Source organism: Vulpes lagopus, chromosome 6 (assembly GCF_018345385.1).
Source record: "Vulpes lagopus strain Blue_001 chromosome 6, ASM1834538v1, whole genome shotgun sequence".
Taxonomy (NCBI): Eukaryota; Metazoa; Chordata; class Mammalia; order Carnivora; family Canidae; genus Vulpes; species Vulpes lagopus.
The window spans coordinates 30,399,675-30,422,094 of NC_054829.1; the positions used below are offsets into that span (position 1 = coordinate 30,399,675).

Here is a 22,420-nt window from a genome sequence, read left to right on the forward strand (position 1 = left end):
CAGAGGGAGAAGCAGGCTCCATGCACCGGGAGCCTGACGTGGGATTCGATCCCGGGTCTCCAGGATCGCGAATCTTCTGGGCTTAAACAGATTAACTAATGAGCGTCCTTAGTCTGTAGAGTTTATGTATCAGTTAAATTTAGACTATGGCTTTGAGACAAGAATGAGCTTGTCCTTTTCAAGTGACAGAATAAAGGCTTAATGAGGCTGGCAAGTAATAATAAGAGGATGAAAAAAAATAAGATGGGAAGAGAACAGGAGACAAATCAGAGATGCTGAGAAGCCAGAGCATGTAAACCCTTAAGTACAGATAAGTAATTAAGCCATCTCCGTTTTATTCAAAGCAATGAAAGGGTTTTAAGCAGAAGACTGAAATGATCTGACTTTCACTTGTAAAAGTTCACTTTGGTTACTATTGAGGGAGGGACTGTAGGTGCACAGGAATCCAAGCAGGGAGGCTAGTCAGGAGGATACTACAAAGGTCCAGATGAGAGTCACTTGAGGCTTGGGTAGGGGAAGCAGAGATGTAGAGAAGTAGATGGATACAGCATTAGGTAGTATTACTAGAAAAGGGTTAATAATAAGGAAAAGGGAGTAGACCTCCAGTAGGCCTGATGCCTGGGCCTGCAGAACAATGGTATTCCAGAAAATGACCTTCACTTTATTCAGTCTTTTTTGCACCAATTATTTGCCCCTGTTAAGCAAGGACATCTGTAGCCAGAGACTCTAGAAAAAAATCAGGCAGGAGGCAAGGGCCAGAAAGAAATTTAACATCTTCATCTCCACATTCCCAAGAGAAAGGCATATTTTAGCTTCTAAAACATGGCAGAAACCTTATTTTGTACAAGTGATTTATGCATTATTGTACATTAACATGAGTAATTCAGGGGGGTTTGGAAACCCATACCTCTGTCTCTATCTGGTAGCATGCTGTGTTATTTCCTGTTTCTGTAATCACTACCCTGAATTTCTATATATTTTGCATTATGGTAAACTCCACATACCATAACTGCTTGTTTGTATCTGACTTTCAATCTCATCATTTCTTTTGGTCAGCCCTTAGGGGAGAGGATGTCTCCCTGATTTTCATCTTAAAGGTAGAGAAGACTAAGGATAATACAGATTTAAAGAGAAAAACTCAAGAGTTCTGTTAGGAACATGTTAGGTTTGAGATGACTATTAGACATTGAACGGAAGAGGTCAAGTAGGTGGATATAAAAGCCTGGAGTTCTGTATTTTAAGAGTCATCAGCATATGAAAGCTATAAAATAGATGAGATCACTTAAGAGAAGAATGTAGATTAGAGGACATAAATTGGTGTTCCATGGACGCATCTGCTGATCCACAGACATGTTTAATATTATTATTATTATTTTGGTCTCCACATATTTAAAAACTTGCACCAAAATTTAAAAATTAGTAAAGCTCACATTTTTAAAATAAATCTATATTCAAAGTTTCTCTTTAAAGAATTGGACAATCCAGGACCACTTGGCTTAATCTGTATAGCAGCTTCCTCATTTACATAAGGCATGAATTCTTTAATTTACCATAATGTCTTCTCAACACTGAAGCCAACTATCATTTTCCATTTACCAGTGTTTATATACTTTTTTTTTTAAAGATTTTATTTATTTACTTAGAGAGCATGCACACTTGAGAGAGAGCACACACTTGGGAGAAAGTGCACCCATGGGGGCTTGATCCCAGGACCCTCCTCTCCACCCTGCCTGCCAGAGATCATGACCTGAGCCAAAGTCAGATGCTTAAATGACTGAGTCATCCAGGCACCCCCATCACTATTCTTCTAATAGAAATATTTCTCAGGATCCATATCTCTATTAAAACTAGGAAAATAAAAGATCATAGAGACCTTGTGTTTAAGGAAAAAGCCTATTTCTTTATGAAATTTAAGAATCTCTCTTCTGTTCAAAAATGCAAACTATTACTCCATATCACTCATTTACATTTCTTGTCTGGAACTTTCAGGCACATGAGTTTGCAGTCCCTGGGGCAGATACAGAAGAGACCATGCTTGAGTCACTTCAGTATTTAGATGTACGGTAAAAGGGAAATCAGAAGAGGAAAAAGAGGAAAGAACAGTATGCTAGGAGACAAGAGAGTATGAAGTCATGAACACCAAGAAGAATATCTTATGTAGGAACCATGCAGATGCTTTTGAGAGCTAGAATAACACGAGTCCAAACAAGTGTCTTCTGGATTAGAAAACAAGAAAGCTATCAACTTGATCAGTTTCAGTGACATGGTATAGTAGGAAGTCAGATTAAAGTAGTTTGAAGAATAAGTGGAGAACAGAAACTTATACCCAAGTGAGCAGAAAAAAGAGAGAGAGAGAGAGAGAGCAGAAATCAATGAATAGAACACAAACATAATAAGGAAGATCAACAAAGTGTGAAGTTCGTTCTTTGAAAAGACTAATGAAATTGATAGGTGCATAGAAGGAGTGATCAAGAAAAAAAAGAGAAGCACAAATGAGTGCTTCAAATAAGCACAAATAAGTGATGTCAAGAATGAAAAGGGAGCCATCCCTACATACCCTCCAGAATGGGGGAAAACCTGTCTGAAGATATTATAAACAAGTTTATGCCCAGAATTTATTTTTTTAAAGATTTTATTTATTTATTCATGAGAATACACAGAGAGGAAAGAGAGAGGCAGAGACACAGGCAGAGGGAGAAGCAGGCTCCATGCAGGGAGCCTGACGTGGGACTCGATCCCAGGTCTCCAGGTCTCCCTGGTCTCCCTGGGCTGAAGTGGCGCTAAACCGCTGAGCCACCTGGGCTGCCTTTGCCCATAATTTAAAACTCTGAAAGCAGCTTTAGATAAAAAATATAATTAATCAAAATAGACATGAAGATGGGGCGCCTGGCTGGCTCAGCTGGAAGAGCATGCCACTCTTGAACTCGGGGTCATGAATTTTTTTAAGATTTTATTTCTTAATTTATGAGAGACACAGAGAGAGAGAGAGAGAGAGGCAGAGACACAGGCGGAGAGAGAGAAGCAGGATCCATGCAGGGAGCCCAATGTGAGACTCGATCCTGGGACTCCAGGATCACGCCTTGGGCATGAAGGCAGGCACTAAACCGCTGAGCCACCCAGGGATCCCCATTGGGGTCAGGAATTTGAGCTCCACACTGGGTATAGAGATTATCTACTTATAATTAAACAATTTTTTAAAAGGCCAAAGAAATATGAAATTTGAATAGCTCCAGAACTATTAAAGAAATTATATCCATAATTCAAACACTACCCTAAAAAAAAAAAAATACTCCAGATGACTTTACCAGTAGATTCTAATGAAGTATTTAAGAAAAGAAGAATGGCAATCTTATACAAACTCTTCCAGAGAATGCAAAAATAAGGAAAGCCTTAACCTGTTGTATGAGACCAGCATGACTTTTTATCAAAATTGGACAGGGTCATTTCTAGAAAAGAAAATTATAAACCAGTATCACTCATGAACATAGTTTTTAAAAAATTCTGTAAAAAGCATTAGCAAAATGAATTCAGCGACGTATAAAAAGAATAAGACATCATGACCAAGTTGAATTTACTCCAGAAATTAAAAAATCAATGTATTTCACTACCGCCACAGAATAAAGAAGAAAAACTACAGGGACACCTGGGTGGCTCAGCGGTTGAGCATCTGCCTTTGGCTCAGGGCATGATCCCGCAGTCCCAGGATCAAGTCCTGTATTGGGCTCCCCTTAGAGAGCTTCTTATGTCTCTGCCTCTCTCTCTGCGTCTCTCATGAATAAATAAAATCTTTTAAAAAAGAAAAAAAACCACATAGTCATCTCAAGAAATACAGAAAAAGGGCGCTAGGGTGGCTCAGTTGGTTAAGTGTCAGACTCTTGATTTCAGCTCAGGTCATGATCTCATGGTAGTAAGAGTGAGCCTCACATCAGGCTCTGCACTGAGCCAGGTGCCTGTTTGAGGATGCTTTCTCTCTCTCTCCTTCTGCCCCTCTCCCACCTCAAAAAAAAATGTTTTAAAAATAATTTTAAAAAGAAACGCAGAGAAAAAAGAAAGAAAGAAAACACAGAAAAAGCCTTGGTAAAATTCAACAACTATTCATAAACAAACAAAAAACCCTCTTAACAAATCAAGAATAGAATTTAATGTACTTAATCTGGTAAAGGGATCTGCAAACAAACCTATGGCAGATATCGTACTCAATATGAAAATGTTGAAAGCTATCATTTTGAGATAGGGAATGAGTCAAGGATGCCTACTATTATCACTTCTACTAAGCACTACACTGTGATCCTAGTCACTACGGTAAGATAGGAAAAGAAACAAAAAGTGTAAGGACTGTAAATAAATAAAATTGTCATTTCTCAAATGATGTAACAGTGTACATGTACACAGAAACCCAAAAAACCTACAAGTATTTGAATTAATGAGGTTAGTAAAGTTCCTTAATATAAGAGAAACATATAAAAATCAACTGGATTTCTTTATACCAGAAACACAAAATTTTTTTAAGATTTCATGTACAACAATTTTTTAAATCGTAGAAAACTATAAATAGATTTTTAGGAGAAATTAAAGATCTATATAAATATTCTTAGACTATAAAACTCAATATTATAAGAAGTTAATTCCCCACAAATTGATGTACTGATGCAATACAATTTCAATCAAAATATCAAAAGTTGGGGATGCCTGAGTGGCTCAGCTGTTGGGCGCCTGCCTTCAGCCTGCAGTGTGATCCTGGAGTCCCAGGATCAAGTCCCACATCAAGCTCCCAGCATGGAGCCTGCTTCTCTCTCTGCCTGTGTCTCTGCTTCTCTCTCTCTGTCTCTCATGAATAAATAAACATAATCTTAAAAAAATATATCAAAATTTTTTTTGTAGAACCTGAAAAGCAAAAATAAATAAGAAAATGTCAAGGACCAAGACTAAGATATTCTGGAAAAAGAATAAGATGGCAAGTCTTGCTGTCCCAGATATTGGGAGTTAAGATAAAACAACACTAAGATATTTTGTGATGATAGGTGCAACAATAGAAAAATAGATCAATAGAGAGCCCAGAAACAGATCTATTCCTATACAGACACTTGTTTTTGTGGTGAAGTGACATGGCTGAGCAGTGAGGAAATGTTTACCTTTTCAAGGTAAACCTAGTTGTACTAGGTTGTCCTAGTTGTACTAACATTTAACTCACAAAGGATTCATACCCAGAATATATAAAGAACTCCTATAAATCGGTAAGAAAAAGACAATTCAAAGAAAAAGGGACAAGACACTTGAACAGATACTCCATAAAAGAAGATATCTAAATGATCCATAAAATGTAAAAAAGATGCTCAATCAAAAAAATAAATAAATAAAACCTTTTTAGCACAGTGAAGAAAACAATCAACAAAACTAAAAGACAACCTACTGAGTGGCAGAAGATATTTGATAAAGGGTTAGTAACCTAAATATATAAAGAACCCTTAACTCTTAACTGTAGAAAACCAGATGTTTACGAGGGGAGAGGTGGGTTGAATGAGTTAAATAGGTGATAGGGATTAACAAGCACATTTGTGATGAGCACCGGGTGTTAAATGGAAGTGTTAAATCACTGTATTACACTCCTGAAACTAATATTATACTGTATGTTAACTAACTGGAATCTAAATAAAAATTTCCAAAAAAAAATTTTTTTTAATGGAAAATGGTAGGGATGCCTGGGTGGCTCAGCAGTTGAGCATCTGCCTTCTGCTCAGGGCGTGATCCCGGACTCCCAGGATCAGGTCCCATATTGGGCTCCTTGTGTGGAGCCTGCTTCTCCCTCTGCCTGTGTCTCTGCCTCTCTCTCTCTCTGTCTGTCATAAATAAATAAACAAAATCTTTTAAAAAATGCAAGATGGTATAACTAAATATATTGGATTAAAAAAATTTTTTGAAAAGATGCTTAATCTCATTAGTAATCAGGATATGAAAATTAAACCACAATGAGGGACATCTAGGTGGCTTAGCATTTGCCTAAGCATCTGCCTCCGGCTCAGGGTGTGATCCTGGGGTCCTGGGATCAAGTCCTGTATCAGGCTCCCCACAGGGAGCTGGCTTCTCCCTGTTCTATGTCTCTGCCTCTCTCTCTCTTTGTGTGTCTTTCATGAATAAATAAATAGAATCTTTAAAAAAATAAAATCACAATGAAATATTACTACATACTCATGGGAATGGTTGATATTTTAAAACTGACATTACAAAAAATACATAAAAATAAAAAATAAATAAAAATCTGACAGTATCAAATATTGACAAGATATATGACAAAGACAATTTTCATATAGTCTTGGTGAGAGGTTAAATCAGTAGAACCACTTCTGAAAACAACTGGAACAATGGTTCCATACAATACTAATTGGAGGGTACACTAGTGAAAACCACCTTGGCAAATAGCTTGGCATTATCCATATACACACAATTCTATGATCCAGGACTCCACTCATAGATGCATATGCCAAATAATAATGAGTGCATATGTTCACTGCAACATTCTTTGTAAGTGCCCCAAACCACAAACAACCCAAATATCCATCAATATTAGAATGGATTAATAAATCATGATATTTTTATATAATGGATTACTATATGCAAAAAATCACAGTCACACACACCATAGGCAAATCTCACAAACATAATGTTGAGCAAAAGAAGACAGAGACAAAATAACTCGACCATTTCACATATATTAAATTTTAAAAGCCAGCAAATCCAAATTACAGTACTTAGGGATACATGCTTAAGTAATAAAAGTATAAATAAAAACAAGAATGTGAATACTATGAAATCAGTTTAATGATAACCCTTTGGGGGACAATGATTATAAGGGCTTATAAGGGGAGCTCCTGGGGTACTAGCAATCTTCCATTTCCTGACCTAGTTTCTAGTTACACAGCTGTTTTCTTCAGATAAATCATTTAGCTATTTTTGTTTCATGCACTTTTCTTGATGTGTCTTATTTCACCAAAAAAAGGTTAAAAAAAAAAGACTTAAGGGGCAAGTTAAACAGATTAGATAAAACTAAATAAAGAAAAAGGGGACTGTAAAAGAGACCTAAAGAAACTGTGGAGAATGAATGCAGGGACACACCAATATGTTAAATATAAAAGAGAGGGGTGCCTAGGTGGGGCAGTTGGTTAGGTGTCCGAATCTTGATTTTTGGCTCAGATCATGATCTCAGGGCTGTGAGATGGAGTCCCGCATCAGCTCCCTGCTCAGTGGGGAGTCTATTTCTCCCTCTCCCTCTGCCCCTCCCATCTCTAAAAGAAAAAAAGAAAAGAAATGGAAGAATGGAGAGAAAAAGGAATGGATGATTTTTTTCCTAAAGCTTTTCTGTGGCTGCAATCAGGGAAAAGGAATCATGCCTGAAGGAGATGTGGCCTCCAGCAAGAGTTCAATATTTACCCAAAGCCAAAATGAAGTAGATTTTGGGATTATTTGTCACTTTAACTTATCCATGCCTCTGCTACAGTAATTAAACAATGCTATCACTAACTAGTCACTTCAGACTACCCTGTTGCTGCACTTATACTTTATTTAGTTAGAAAATGGCAAAAGTGAACTCTCTTCATCTACTAAAGCTCACTGTTTAGCAATGGTTCCTTCTATTATTGTTGGTGTAAATCTTTCTAAAATGATTTAATTTCTTATACAGAATATAGCAGAAGTCTAATCCTTTCCTGATTGCCCATGGTCATTGGTAGAAACAACTACTATTACTGCGAATACAATGTACCCTCCAGTAGCCAACGTATGAGGTCTTGTGTGACTACTAAACCTTGCCCATGCTGTCACATGTTCTTTGGTCATTACCTCACTGGCACAGGCTAGGCCTCCTACCATGCTGTGATCTGATTTTCCAGCAGTATTCTGCTTAGAGTCTCTTCTGATTCCATGTCTTGGCTCTAGGCCAAATCCTAGATATCCAGAAGACATACATCAGAGAATCCTGGCAAGGCATTCTACTGAATCAGTAAGAAATGATAACTATAATTTATTTATTTTATACTATCTTCTGTTTCAAGGAGATTAAAGTTCACTCTGTGAATCAGAATGACAGAGGAAGAATAGATGCACCATAGGCTCCTCCTAACTACTATGTAACAACTCTCTCAAAGGAGAAGTTATTAGAAAAATTAACCAGATGTGGGGTGCCTAGGAGGCTCAGTCAGCTAAGTGCTGGACCCTTGATTTTGGCTTAGATCATGATCTCAGGTTTGTGAGACTAAATCCCATGTTGAGCTTCATGTACTTGTCACAGAGTCTGCTTGGAATCTCCTACTCCCTCTCCCTCTGCCCCTCCCCCCTGTTCACAGCTAAATAAATAAATAAATAAATAAATAAGTAAGTAAGTAAGTAAATAAGTAAGTAAGTAAGTAAGTAAGTAAATATCTTAAGATGCCTGAGTGGCTCAGCAGTTGAGTGTTTGCCTTCAGCTCAGGGCGTGATCCTGGAGTCCCAGGGATCAAGGCCCCAAATAATATCTTTAAAAATAAACAAACAAATAAATAAACATCTTAAGAAAGAACAAAGGAGGGCAGCCCAGGTGGCTCAGTGGTTTAGCTCCTGCCTTCAGCCCAGAGTGTGATCCTGGAGACCTGGGATCGAGTCCCATGTCAGGCTTCCGGCATGGAGCCTGCTTCTCCCTCTGCCTGTGTCTCTGCCTCTCTCTGTCTCTCTCTGTGTGTCTCATGAATAAATAAATAAAATCTAAAAAAAAAAAAAAGAACAAAGGATAGATTAACCACATGGTTAAGAAAGACCTGGGCTCAAGTGGTTACCTTTTTAGGTAAAGTGTAAAGCAAAGATAATAATAGTTCTTCCTAAAAAATAAAAATAAAAAAATAATAATTCTTCCTACATTGGATTACTGTAGAAATTAAACAAGATGATACAAGTAAACAGTATTTCAAATTTTAACTGTTATCTCTTAAAATGTTACTTTGTGTAATAATTCCCATTTAAGGAGACTTCCTTAACTACCTTCTATTTCTATCTCAACTAACTACTACTTCATGGTATCCTTATGAAAATACTATTAAAAATATTAATAGTAAAAAAATATTAATAGTAGTTAATATTTAATGAGCACTTACTATATGTGAAAATCATCATGAACCCTTTATAGGGCTTGTCCATTTGAATCCTTTGAAAAGCCCTGGGAGGGAGAGACCATTACATCCCTATTGGACACAAATTCACTGAGACTGAGAGGGTAAGTAGGTTGTCCAAGTTCAAAGAATGATAAGTGGTCAAAATGGAACTTGTACAGATCTGTGCCACTCTAGAACTCATGATCATAAGCTCTCCCCTGTCCTGAGAAGAGAAGCAGCTTCTCCTTCTGCCAAATTCTATTTGTGAGCTAGTTGAGAACAAGCTAATTCTCCTTTAATCTTATTCTCTACTTGACTATTCAAGGTCCCGAGTTAGAAAAGCAGAAAAGATTTACACATTTTATTTTTGCTTTTAACTTACCCACTCACAGTCGATTCCAAGTACTGGAAAATCTTCTAACTCACTCCTAAGCAAGGGCTCGATTTGATCCCACTCGGCCTCCTGAGACACAGTCACCACCTTTGCTCCGAGGATCCTCTCCTCCCATGAGGCTCTGGGGGCACTGGGGCGCAGCTGGTCCTCCTCTGGAGGGGGCAGCTGTCTCCCACCGGGTGCTTGCTGCTGCCAACGCCACTGCTGCCCAGCGTCAAGGCTCGCTTTACTCCTCCGCCGCCGCTGGATGCCTTTCCATAGGACAAACCCTCCCACGGCCACACCGACGAGGGTGGTCATTGTCAAAGCCATTAAGTATCTAGACATCTTCAACATTTTTTGTGCTGTTTAGGAAAGCATATCACTAATCCCACAATCTGCAAAACAAGTGGCAACAATATATTTACATATAGAATTCAAACCCAGATGGAAACATGTTTTCCTCTAAAAAGTGCTCCACTCATAATCTACCAGTCCACAAACTAAGACAAAATGCTACAGATTTCCAGAGAGGGATATTTATTTTCCTCACTTTTGTACATTCTGTACTCCATCTCTATCTTCATTCTCACCCGAGAAAACCCCTCTACCCTCTACTAGCTGCCCAGCGCTCACTTAATCATGGGATAGCAGAGTGTCTGAACATATACACACTCGCACAGAATTTGAAAAATCAAAATGAATTATAATCCTCTTACCCTTAGGTGACCACTGTGTGATCAGTTTGATGTTCATTTAGTTTATACAATTAAAAAAAAATAAGAATGGTAGAATGCTTTAGTCAGGGAAACCCCACAAAATAGTCTTTCTTCCATTTTTCTTATCACATGTGATTTTCTCCACCATCTATCTTTTGTTTTCCTATTTTTGACAGAGAAATGGTTATATAGTATTATTTCTGTACTACTTAACTAACAACAGAAAAACGTATAACAATAAATGGGAAGCAGCCCTTGGCCTCAGTCATAGAGAGCAATCATGGGACAAACACCATTTAACACAAGGTGATTAATATTGTTTGGGAAGCAGTCAGATAACTCCATTATTCAACAAAAGTCAGATATCTAAATTTTATGTGAAATGTCACTATTTTTAAGTGTCAGCAACAAATCTACAGTTTTTAAAACACTGTGCCAGCCAAACAAAAACACTCTGGGCTCTGTGCTACCTGTCTGTGGGCACTGGCCTAAAATCTATAATGCCCAAAGAAACAGTGATCTGCTAGACTGTGCCTACACTTCTCTAGGGCTGAGAGTTTCCTATTGAATGTGTACTATTTTTATCATTTTTCAAAATTTCAAAGTAACAATTATTTTTAAATCATTTAATATTTACAACAACCCTGGCCTATAATCATGCCTACAGAGATATTGGCACTGGGGATGAAAAATAAAATCACAACAATTATTACACTGCTAATGAAAACAATAAAATGGCTGTGTTGTTTTAAAAAATATTTAAGAAACTGTGCTAAGTACTCATGTGTACTTTCTCCAGTACTTTTACTGAAGGCTTAATGAGATTAAAGAATCTGGGGATGCCTGGGTGGCTCAGCAGTTGAGCGTCTGCCTTTGGCTCAGGGCGTGATCCCAGAGTTCTGATCGAGTCCTACATCGGGTTCCCTGGGAGGAGCCTGCTTTTCCCTTTGCCTACGTATCTCTGCCTTCTCTCTGTGTCTCTCATGAATAAGTAAATAAATTTTTTAAAAAAGAATCTGCACACATTTTTTTTTTAAAGATTTTATTTATTTATTCGTAGAGATGCAGAGAGAGAGAGAGAGAGGCAGAGACACTGGCAGAGAGCCTGACATGGGACTCGATCCAGGGTCTCCAGGATCATGCCCTGGGCTGCAGGCGGCGCTAAACTGCTGCGCCACCGGGGCTACCCTCTGCACAAATTTCTAATTAAAATAATGAGAAGGTGCTTAAAAAAAAAAAAGACCAGGTCACCTGGGTAGCTCAGCCAGCTAAGCATATGCCTTCATCTTGGGTCATGATCCCAGGGCCCTGGAATCAAGCCCTGCATCAGGCTCCCTGCTCAGTGGAGAGTCTGCTTCTCCCTCTCTCTCTGCCCCCCTTGCTTGTGCTTATGTGCTCTCAAAACAAACAAACAAACAAACACAAAACCCTCCCTTTCCCATTGGAAACAATACAAAGCGGTGGGGGAGGGGGGAGGGAGACACAAAAAAGACAAAAGTATAACATAGAGTTAAACTCAAAAAAGAAAAGGTAATCATTAGGTGCCAGAAATGGAAGCAGAGAACCCACAGTGTGTGGGAGATATAGCTGGGCAGAGACCAGAACTCATACTAGCCCCAGTGCTGGAGTATATTGCCAGCCCATGACCAGAAGTCTAGGCCACAAGCCCAGGGCACAGCTGGGACCCAGGAGAATGCTACCCTGTCTAGGAACAGGAACCTGAAAGTGTTCACCCACTACTGTCCAGGCAAGCCACCTGCCCAAGGCTGAAAGTATGAGCGGAGCTCCTCATGGGAAGGCAGACTCTCAAGCCTGCATTGTGAAGAAGTACAGGGCCCAAGTTCACATTATCCTCACAAAAGAAAACCCTAAGCCAAGAAACTAAAATGGTTAGACTTGGTGAATTCTGTTGGACTGTGTCTGTCTGTCCGTTTCAAACATGCAGGACTTCCATAGAAGATCAGTCCCTAGAGGAGCACTCATAAATGAATAAACACAAAACCAAAATCCAAAAATCCAATAAAAACAGTTCACAGAAGAACCAACCAACCAAACAAACAAACAAAAAACCATATCTGAGATCTGAAAGGAACTTTAAAATAATAACACTCAGGGAAATTAAGGAAAATAAAATCTGAAACAGGAAGAGGAACAAACAAAAAGTAGCAATTCTAGAAATGAAAAATATTTGTTAAAATTTTTAAAAGTTTGATACTTAATAGAAAGGTTAAATCCTGGGGCAGCCCCGGTGGCGCAGCGGTTTGGCGCCGCCTGCAGCCCGGGGTGTGATCCTGGAGACCTGGGATCGAGTCCCACATCGGGCTCCCTGCATGGAGCCTGCTTCTCCCTCTCCCTCTGCCTGTGTCTCTGACTCTCTCTCTGTGTGTCTATGAATAAATAAATAAAATCTTAAAAAAAAAAAAAAGAAAAAAAAAGAAAGGTTAAATCCTGGATCAGAGAGAGAAGAGAGAGAGTTAGGGAATTGAAGATAAATCTGAAGAACTCACACAGAATGTAGCACAGAGAGAAAGATGTAGAAAACATAACAGAGACATGGAAGATAGTTGAGAAACTCAACATCCATGTAATGAAGAGTTGGAAGACGGAGAACATGGATTTAGTATAGTTCTCTGAGTCCCAAGCTGGATAAATTAAATCTATCTACAAAAAAGACTTGTATAATAATGTTTGTAATAGCCAAACCCCAGAAACAGTCCAGTTGTTATCCATACAATGAGATACTACTTAGCAAAAATAAAAAGAATTACTGATATATGCATGAATCTTAAATAATATTAGGCTGAATGAAAGAAGCCAAATACAAAAGAGATACTGTATGTTGTATTTATATGAAGTTCCAGAACAACTAAAATCAGTCTATGGTAGAAAAAGATCTGAACAGGGACTCCTGGGTGGCTCAGTGGTTGAGCGTCTGCCTTCAGCTCAGGGCATGATCCTGGGGTTCAGGACCAAGTTCCACATTGTGCTCCTTGTGGGGAGCCTGCTTCTTCCTCTGCCTGCTTATGTCTCTACCTCTCTCTCTCTCTCTCTGGTGCCTCTTGTGAATAAATACATAAAATTTTATTTAAAAAAATAGAAGAAGATCTGAACAATAGTTGCCTCTGGTGAGTGATGGTAGGTGACAGGGAAGAGAGATTTAAGCTGAGCACTGAGTATCAAAGAGCCAGTCATGAAAAATTATAGGGAAGAGCATTTCAGCCAAGAGGGAGGTTTCTAGAATTGTGTAACATTCCATGTCTGTTTTTTTTTCACATTCCATGTCTTGATAGACGCTTGGATTACACAGGTGTACACATTTGTCAAAATTCAGCTATATTAAAAAAAATCCAGTGATATTTCCGAATTTTTCCCATTGGTCTGACTGATGAATAACTGTTGGCGTACTCATCGTCTGTCTTTCACAATAGATTGTAAACTCCATGAAAACAGGGACCTTACCTGGTTTCAACAGCATATATATATATATATATATATGTGTGTGTGTGTGTGTGTGTGTGTATATATATATATATATATATACACACACACATATATACAGTATATACATATATACAGTTTATATGTATATATATATATACACACATATATAGTATATATATACACATATATATATATCCCCAGTAACTAGCACAGAGCTGATAACAATATTGAATATTTGATAATAATAAATATTCATTGAATGAATAAAACTCAATTCAAGGTGTTCTATTTTATGATAAATGTCTCTACTTCAATCTGTTTATTTCAATGAAAAAAAAAATTTTCCCCTTAACTGAGCCTTGATGCTATAAAGAAGCAGTATGGTTCAATACTGGGCCAGAAGTGAGAAAAATAAAATTTTGTTTTACAAACTTAAAGTTTGTGTCCCTCTAAAGTTCATATGTTGAAATTCTATCTCCCAATGTGATGGTATTAGGAGGTGGAGCCTCTGAAAGGTGATTAAGTGAAGTCATGAGGGTGGAACCCCTGTGGACGGGATTAGTACCCTTATAAAAGCTTGCCTGCCTCTCATCCCTGCCATGTGAAGATACAATGAGAAGTCAGCAGTCTGCCTTGTGGAAGAGGGCTCTCATCAGGACCTAACCATGCTGGCACCCTGATCCTGGACTTCAAGCCTCAAGAACTGTGAGAAATAAATGGCTCTTTTTTTGTGATCCACCCAAGCTGTGATATTCTACTTTAGCAGCCCAAACAAAGACATCTCTCTCAAGGTTTGCTATGGAATCTAAAGCCTTTGGTGCCTCACCATCTCCCATGTCTGAAACAATCTATTTTAATTTACTTTTTAAAACTGTACACAGGGGCAGCCCAGGTGGCTCAGTGGTTTAGGGCCACCTTCAGCCCAAGGTGTGATCCTGGAGACCCAGGATCGAGTCCCATGTCAGTCTCCCTGCATGGAGCCTGCTTCTCCCTCTGCCTATGTCTGTGCCTCTCTGTCTCTCATGAATAAATAAATAAAATCTTTAAAAAAATAAAACTGTACACAGTAATTGAACATTAAACCAATAGCAGTAGTTACCTAATGGTAGTAGGATTATAGTTTTGATTTATCAAATTTCATGCAAGTATGTGTATCTCTTGATAATTAGAAAAGTACTCGTTTTTTTTTAATTGATGCTTTTTAGAGATAGACAATATAAATATCCCACTTAACACTTAAGATGTGATTATATTCCTGAAATAAATCACATTTCGATGAATTAAACAAATATGTTAAGGTGTTCAAGGAGCAGCATAAGGTAGAGGATAAAGACGAGGCCCCTAGGGATCCCTGGGTGGCGCAGCAAGCAGTTTAGCGCCTGCCTTTGGCCCAGGGCATGATCCTGGAGACCCGGGATCAAATCCCACGTTGGGCTCCCGGTGCATGGAGCCTGCTGACTATCATAAATAAATAAAAATTAAAAAAAAAAAAAAAAAGACGAGGCCCCTAGAGTCAAATACCTTAGTTCAAATCCAGCCCCTAAATCCGGTTAGCTATATAAGTTGGGCAATTCACTGATCCTTTCTAAGTCTCCACTTCCTCATTGGTAAAATGAGAAAGATAGTACCTACAACATAGGACTCCTGTGAGGCTTAAGTCAGGTGTATCAATCACCCTACTTAAGGTGATTAAGTATCACCTTACCTTAAGTAGGTGATTGATATACCTGACTTAAGCATAACTGGCTAACATATTAGAGTTCAATAAATGCTAGCTCTTACACTATTGGGCTCTATAAACCACAGAATTCCTATTAAAGGAAAACAAAGAATCATAGAGTGAAAATTCAGGAGACAAATTCAGCTCCTGCACAAGTTAAGAATCCTTACCATGGTAATCCTAACATCACGACCTGGTCTCTACCTGAATACTTCTAGAACAGACTTCATTACCTTATGTTGAAAAGTCCTTGTATTCTACAGAAGTTCCCTACTTAGAAATTGCTCACTTTTTAGTTTAGGGTTTTTGTTTGTTTGTTTTTTAGGGGAGGAGGAGCAAACAGATGGAGAGAGAAAATCTCAAGCAGGCTCCAAACCCAGTGTGGAGCTGGACGTGAGGCTCAGTCTCACAACCCTGAGATCATGATGTGAGCTGAAATCAGGAGTAGGGCACTTAATTGACTGAGGCACTCAGACACCCCAGAAATTCCTCTCTTTGATGTTCAGTCTGGCCCCTGAAATGACAACAGTGTGTGCTCCCTCCTGAAAGCCTGTGAAATATGTTCAGACAGCTGTTATGGCTCCCCTCAGAACATTGTTCATAATCCAAGCAGCCTTCCTGAGGGCTGGAAGGGTCACCATTGAGGGCAGGTCCTTCTGAACATCTCCAAATTTGTCAACTTAGCTCTTAAAATGTGGCACCCAGGTAGGTATTCAATACTTGAGACAGGATCCACTTGGTGTGGACACCAGTACTACTACTTCCTAGTGTCTAGACCCTAGATTTTATTAATGCTGTGTGAAATGACTTGTTTTTAATTAGAAGAAACCCAACAGTGGGTCTTATAAAGCTTGTGGTAAATTAAAATTCACTGATACCAAATTAAGTCCCCATTTTATATATTTATAATTTATATTTTCACTTAAATCCAAAGCTTTACATTTCTTTGAAATTTTGTCTTGTTTCAGTCAAATGTTTCATCCTTTGAGCCCAATTTGCATCTTGATTGTGTATTCCCTCTCAGCTTAAACATCATTTTGCATAGATAAGTGAATTTTTGTTTTCAAAGAAAATAACATCTTCTCACATGTGTTTTTATTCATTTTTTTACATTTATTTTTGCATTTCACACTCATTTTTTTAAGGTTTTTATTTTATTTTATTTTATTTTATTTTTTATTCATTCATGAGACCTAGAGAGAGAGAGGTAGAGACATAGAGGAAGAAGCAGGCTCCCTATGAGGACCCTGAGGCAGGACTTGATTCCAGGACCCCAGGATCAAGACCTGAGCCAAAGGCAGACGCTCAGCCGCTGAGCCACCCAGGTGCCCCTCTCCATATTTCATAACATTAAAGTGATATTGAAGTAGAAAAAGTTTTAAAAATGAAGTATTATTGATTTGCTTCCACTGAAAAGGGCTCTCTCAGATCCAGACTTCCCAGGCATATGGTATGGTTCCTAAGTTATTCTTTGTCCTGTGTGGCCCACGTAGAAGAAGGGCCTCACAGGGAAACCAAAAGAGCAAGCAGGGTACCTCCACATGAGGAGAATAAAAGGCATTAATTCATTTTTACATGGAGATGTTATTGTGTGGGTGTTTTTCCAGCCAAAGGGTTCATTCAGCAAACATGTATGCAGCACTCTCAATAAGCCAGACGTTGCATTGGATTCTAGGCAAAAAGGATTGAAAGGCACAATCTGCTTTCAAAAATTCAGGATTTAGAAAAGGAGAAATACCTGGAGAACAGGTTGCAATGAAGGGAGAGAACACCACACAGCACAGGGATAGCAGAGAGGAAGGAGCCCAGGGAGCTAACACAAACACTTGAGGAGGGTATGGGAGACTGGCGCTGGGGCTGAGAAGTGAGCCTGAGTCCCCCTGGTGCACAGGCAGTGGGCAGATGGCACTCCTAGCACAGGGAACAACATGGACAACGACACAAAAGGCATGAAGAACCACGGTACAGGTGAAAAAGTTCAAGCGAATTTAAAGTGTACTATAAGTATTAGATACAGAATTTTGAAGACTTACCATAAAAAAATGTAGAAGTATCTCTTTTTTTTTTTTCTAATGTAGAAGTATCTCATTGAAAATTTCCGTATCAGCTTTTTGAGGTGGACCTTTTTTATTTTAGTAAAATACATACAACACAAATTTTACCATTTTAACCTTTTTTAGTGTATGATTCAGTGGCATTAACTACATTCACAATATTGCACACCACTATTCATTTCCAGAACTTCTTCATGATCCCAAACACAAAGTCTATAGACATCAAACAATAACTTCCCATTCCATCCCCACAACTCTTAGTAACCTCTATTACACTTTCTATTTATATGAATTCCACATTGCCTTCTTATATCTATGTTGAAATAATATTTGAATATACTGGGTTAAATAAAACATGTTATTAAAATTAAGTTCACCTGGGGCACCTGGGTGGCTCAGTTGGTTGAGTATCTGCCTTTGGCTGAGGTCATGATCCTGGAGTCCCGGAATCAAGTCCCGCATCAGGCTCCCTGCTCAGCAGAGAGCCTGCTTCTCTCTCTGCCCCTCACCCTGCTCATGCTCTCTCTTTCAAATAAATAAATCTTTAAAAAAAAATTAAGTTCAACTTCATTCTTTATATATATATATATATTTTTTTTTTTAAGATTTATTTATTTATTTTGGAGAGTGGGGAGGAGCAGAGGAAGAGAGCCAACTCCCCACTGAGCGCAGAGCCCAACACGGGGCTTGGTCGATCTCTTGCCCTGAGATCATTGACCTGAGCAGAAACCAAGAGTCAGACACTTAACCAGCTGAGCCACTCAGGTGCCCCAATTTTTATTTTTATTTATTTATTTATTTATTTATTTATTTTTTATTTTTTTGCCCCTCTTTTTAGATTTTTAATGTGGCTATTAGAAAACTATTGATGGGGCTCACATTATATTTCTATTGGACAGTGATGTGCTAAAGCAAAATGTGAATACAAGAAAACAAAAGACAGATGGTGCTGGAATGAGCAGATCTAGGGTGAGTCATGAGAGGCCTTAGAGTACCTTACAGGATAAAACCTTATAGGTAATGGCGAGCCAGTAATAGACTTACAAGTGAAGTGCTAGGATCAGACTCAAATTTCAAAGACTACCGTGGCAGCTATGTGGGTGCTAGACTAGAGGAGAGTAAGGCAAGAGACAGGAAGATCTGTTGGAAGACTCACAATACTAGAGCCTGGAAAGGAAGATCCAAATCAGGGTGGAAGAAGGCAGAATGAAAAAGAACCAGGTGTGTGTGGGGAGGGGGCGGGGTGGTGGGGGTGGGGGTGGTGTGTGTGTGTGAGGCACCTGGCTGGCTTAGTAACCAGAGCACAAGACTCTCAGGATCATGAGATGAAGCCCAGCATTGGGTGTAGCTCTTACATTAAAAAAAGAAAAAACAAAAAAACCACGGTTCCTAACAGAATGGCTACAATGAACTCACCTGGATAAGTAAACAAAGCATAACTTTTACAATTTATTTTGAAAGTTTGATGAATATAAAATCAATAGCTTTCCAAAACCATTATAAAAATATGATGAAAATCCCAAAATAGCAATATATACTTTTTAAAAACCACACGCAAAACAATAACCATATAGACACACACATAAGCCTAGGTATAAACCCAAAAAGAAATGTGCAAGATTGATATGAATAAAAATAGAAAAATTTACTGAAGATATAGAAGACTGGAAGAGGGATCCCTGGGTGGCGCAGCGGTTTGGCGCCTGCCTTTGGCCCAGGGCGCAATCCTGGAGACCCGGGATCGAATCCCACATCGGGCTCCCGGTGCATGGAGCCTGCTTCTCCCTCTGCCTGTGTCTCTGCCTCTCTCTCTCTCTCTCTGTGACTATCATAAATAAAAATTAAAAAAAAGAAGACTGGAAGAGCAGAGATATATTATCACAGCTATCATATACAGAGCACGTAGCATGTGCCAGGTACCTTACATTATATCCAATCATGTACACATTACAATCCTTTCAACAACCTTCTGAAAGAGGTACTATAATTACTCTATTTTTTTTAATGAAGAGAAGATTGTTTTACAGAAATGCTCAAAATAACATATAAATGCAATGAAAACTTAATTTTAAAAAACTTTTTAAAAAATGAATTGACCACCAAGAGAATAAAAAGACAACCCCAGAATGGGAGAAAATATTTGCAAAGCATATATTTGGTAAGAGCCATGTATCTAAAATATATAAAGAACTCTTACAATTTAATAATAAAAAAGACAAACCAGTTAAAAACAGGTAAGGATCTAAATAGACATTTCTTCAAAGAATATATACATATGGCCAATAAGCACATGAAAAGCTATTTGGGAAATACAGATCAAAACAACAAGGAGATACCACTTCACACCTACTAGGATGGCTCTAAACAAAAAGACAGATAATAAGTGTAGCAATAATATGGAGAAATCAGAACTCTCACACATTGCTGGTGGGAATGTAAAATGCTGCAGCTACTTTGAAAAAACACTCTGGCAGCTCTTCAATGATTAAACATAGGGTTACCTTATGACCCAGCAATTCCACTGCTAGGCATATATCCAAAAGGAACGAAAACAAATGTCCAAACAAAAGTTCATAGTGCCATTATTCATAATAGCCACAAAGTGGAAACAATGTACATGCCCTTCAGCTGACAAGTGGATAAATAAAATGTACAGTATCCAGAAGGTTATAGGTTGAACTGTGTCCTCGAAAAAGATATATTGAAGTTCTAACCCATGGTACCTGTGAAAGGGACCTTATTAAAAATTGAGTCTTACTGAAAATTGATTACACACATATACATAATCAAGTTAAAATGAGTTTAGGGATCCCTGGGTGGCGCAGCAGTTTGGCACCTGCCTTTGGCCCAGGGCGCAATCCTGGAGATCTGGGATCAAATCCCAGGTCGGGCTCCCGGTGCATGGAGCCTGCTTCTCCCTCTGCCTGTGTCTCTGCCTCTCTCTCTCCCTCTCTCTCCCTGTGTGACTATCATAAATAAATAAAAATTAAAAAAAAAATAAAATGAGTTCATACTGAAATAATGTGAGCCTTTAGTCTAATAGAAATGGTGTCCTTCCATGAAGGGGAGAAGAGACACAGAAACAGGCTCCCATGGAGAAAATCACCATGTGAAGACAGATCCTCAGGGAAGAAAGCCATATGAAGACCGAGGCAGAGGTTGGAGTTATGCACCTGCAAGCTAAGGAATCCCAAGGACTGCCAGTAACGACCAGAAGCTAAGAAGAGGACCAGAAGCTAAGAAGAGGCACGAAAGGGCCCTCCCCTAGAGCCATCAAGACAGCAAAGCCCTGCTGACACCTTGATTTTGGACTTTAATGCCTCCAGCACTGCGAGAAGAATACATTTCTGTTATTTTAAGTCACCCGGTTTGTGTCATTTTGTTACTGTAGCCCTAGGAAACAAATACACCATAGGATAGAATGCCATTCAGCAGTAACAGAAGAGTACTGATACATTCTACAACATGGATGAAACTCAAAAACATTATGTTGAGTGAAAGAAACCTGTCATGAGATAACACAAATTGTATGATTCCATTTATACAAAATATTCAGGTCTATAACTGGCAGAAAGATTAGTGGTTGCCTAGGGCTCGCATTCTGGGGAATGACTGCTAATTGGCAGGGGTTTCTTTTTGGGGCGATGAGAATGTTCTAAAATTAAATTGTGGTGATGTCTGCACAACTGTGAATGCGCTAAAAACCACTGAATTGTACATGTTAAACAATGAGTTATGTAAATTACATCTTGATAAAGTCACTTAAAAAATTATTTGACAAGCTAATTCTAAAAATCTGGAAAAGATTCTAGGATTAGTTCCCAAAATAGTTTTTTAAATGAGTATGTGAGCTGATAAAGTATACAATTTTCAATAAAATAATGACAGTAATAATCATAAGGGAATATTTATCCTACTACTTATCAAAATAGAACATATATTCAACGTTAAGATATTGTGGTATTGGTCCAACAAAACAGAAAATTAGGCCGCAGAATAGAAGACAGTCCAGAAATTGACTGTGTATGTGTGAGAAAGTAGTAAATGATAAATGTGGCATTTCAGATTAATGGGTCAAGAATGCATTTAATACTCAGAGTGACACTGTTGGGAAAACAGTAATTATGCTCACACCATTCACTTATTCACACACATCCAGGGAAATTAAAGAAAAACTCAAACACATAAGAATATATAGGAGAAAAGACAGTCATAAGAGAAAACCCTGGGGCACCTGGGTGGCTCAGGTGATAATCTCAGGACCCTGGGATCGAGCCCAGTATCAGGCTCCCTGCTCAGTGGGGAGTCTGCTTCTCCCTCTCCCTCTGCCCCTTCTCCTGCTCAATCTGTTCCCTTCATCTCTCTCAAATAAATAAAAAATCTTAAAAAGAAAAAAAAGAAAGGAAGGAATAAAAGAAAGAAAGACAGAAAATCCTGTTGTGTCTTAGGGTAGAACAGGGTTCTTCAACCTCAGCATTACTAACATTTTAGTCCAGAAAAATTCTTTGTTGTGGAGGGCTTTCCTTTGCACTGTAGGATGTTTAGCAGCATCCCTGGTTTCCATCCAGCAGATGCCCTCATACCACAACCCCAGTTAGACAACCGAAAAATGTCTGCTCACATTACCAAACTAGCCCCTAGCAGGCAAAATATCTCCCACTGGAGAACAGCTCTGGTAGGGAATGACAGCAACAAGATACAAAATACACAGAGTAAAAGACTGATACATTTATTGTGAAATTTAAAACTATGATTTGACAAAGATGTCATGTAGTTAAAAGACAAGCATCAATTTTAAAAAGCACTAAGTTGGGGGCAGCCCGGGCGGCTCAGCGGTTTAGCGCCGCCTTCAGCCCAGGGCCTGATCTTGGAGTCCTGGGATCGAGTCCCACAATAGGCTCCCTGCATGGAGCCTGCTTCTCCCTCTGCCTGCATCTCTGCCTCTCTCTCATTCTGTGTCTCTCGTGAATAAATAAATAAAATCTTTAAAAATAAAAAAA

At 38.7% G+C, this 22,420-nt stretch overlaps 1 protein-coding gene across 3 annotated transcripts in view; it reads right to left on the reverse strand.

Annotated features, from left to right (window-relative positions):
• EXD2 (exonuclease 3'-5' domain containing 2) overlaps positions 1-22,420 on the reverse strand; it is a 63,644-nt gene that overhangs the window by 38,664 nt on the left and 2,560 nt on the right. Inside the window, exons 1-2 of one of the 3 annotated variants that reach the window (XM_041758945.1) lie at positions 10,206-10,283; positions 9,496-9,884 (exon numbers count right to left, since the gene is read on the reverse strand). The exons of 1 other annotated variant lie outside the window; for it this stretch is intronic. In XM_041758945.1, coding sequence (XP_041614879.1) covers positions 9,496-9,843 — 348 coding nt within the window. In that variant the 5' untranslated portion in view covers positions 9,844-9,884; positions 10,206-10,283. Of the gene's footprint in view, positions 1-9,495; positions 9,885-10,205; positions 10,284-22,420 lie in introns of those variants that run through there. One more of the 3 variants, XM_041758944.1, reaches the window with a different exon arrangement.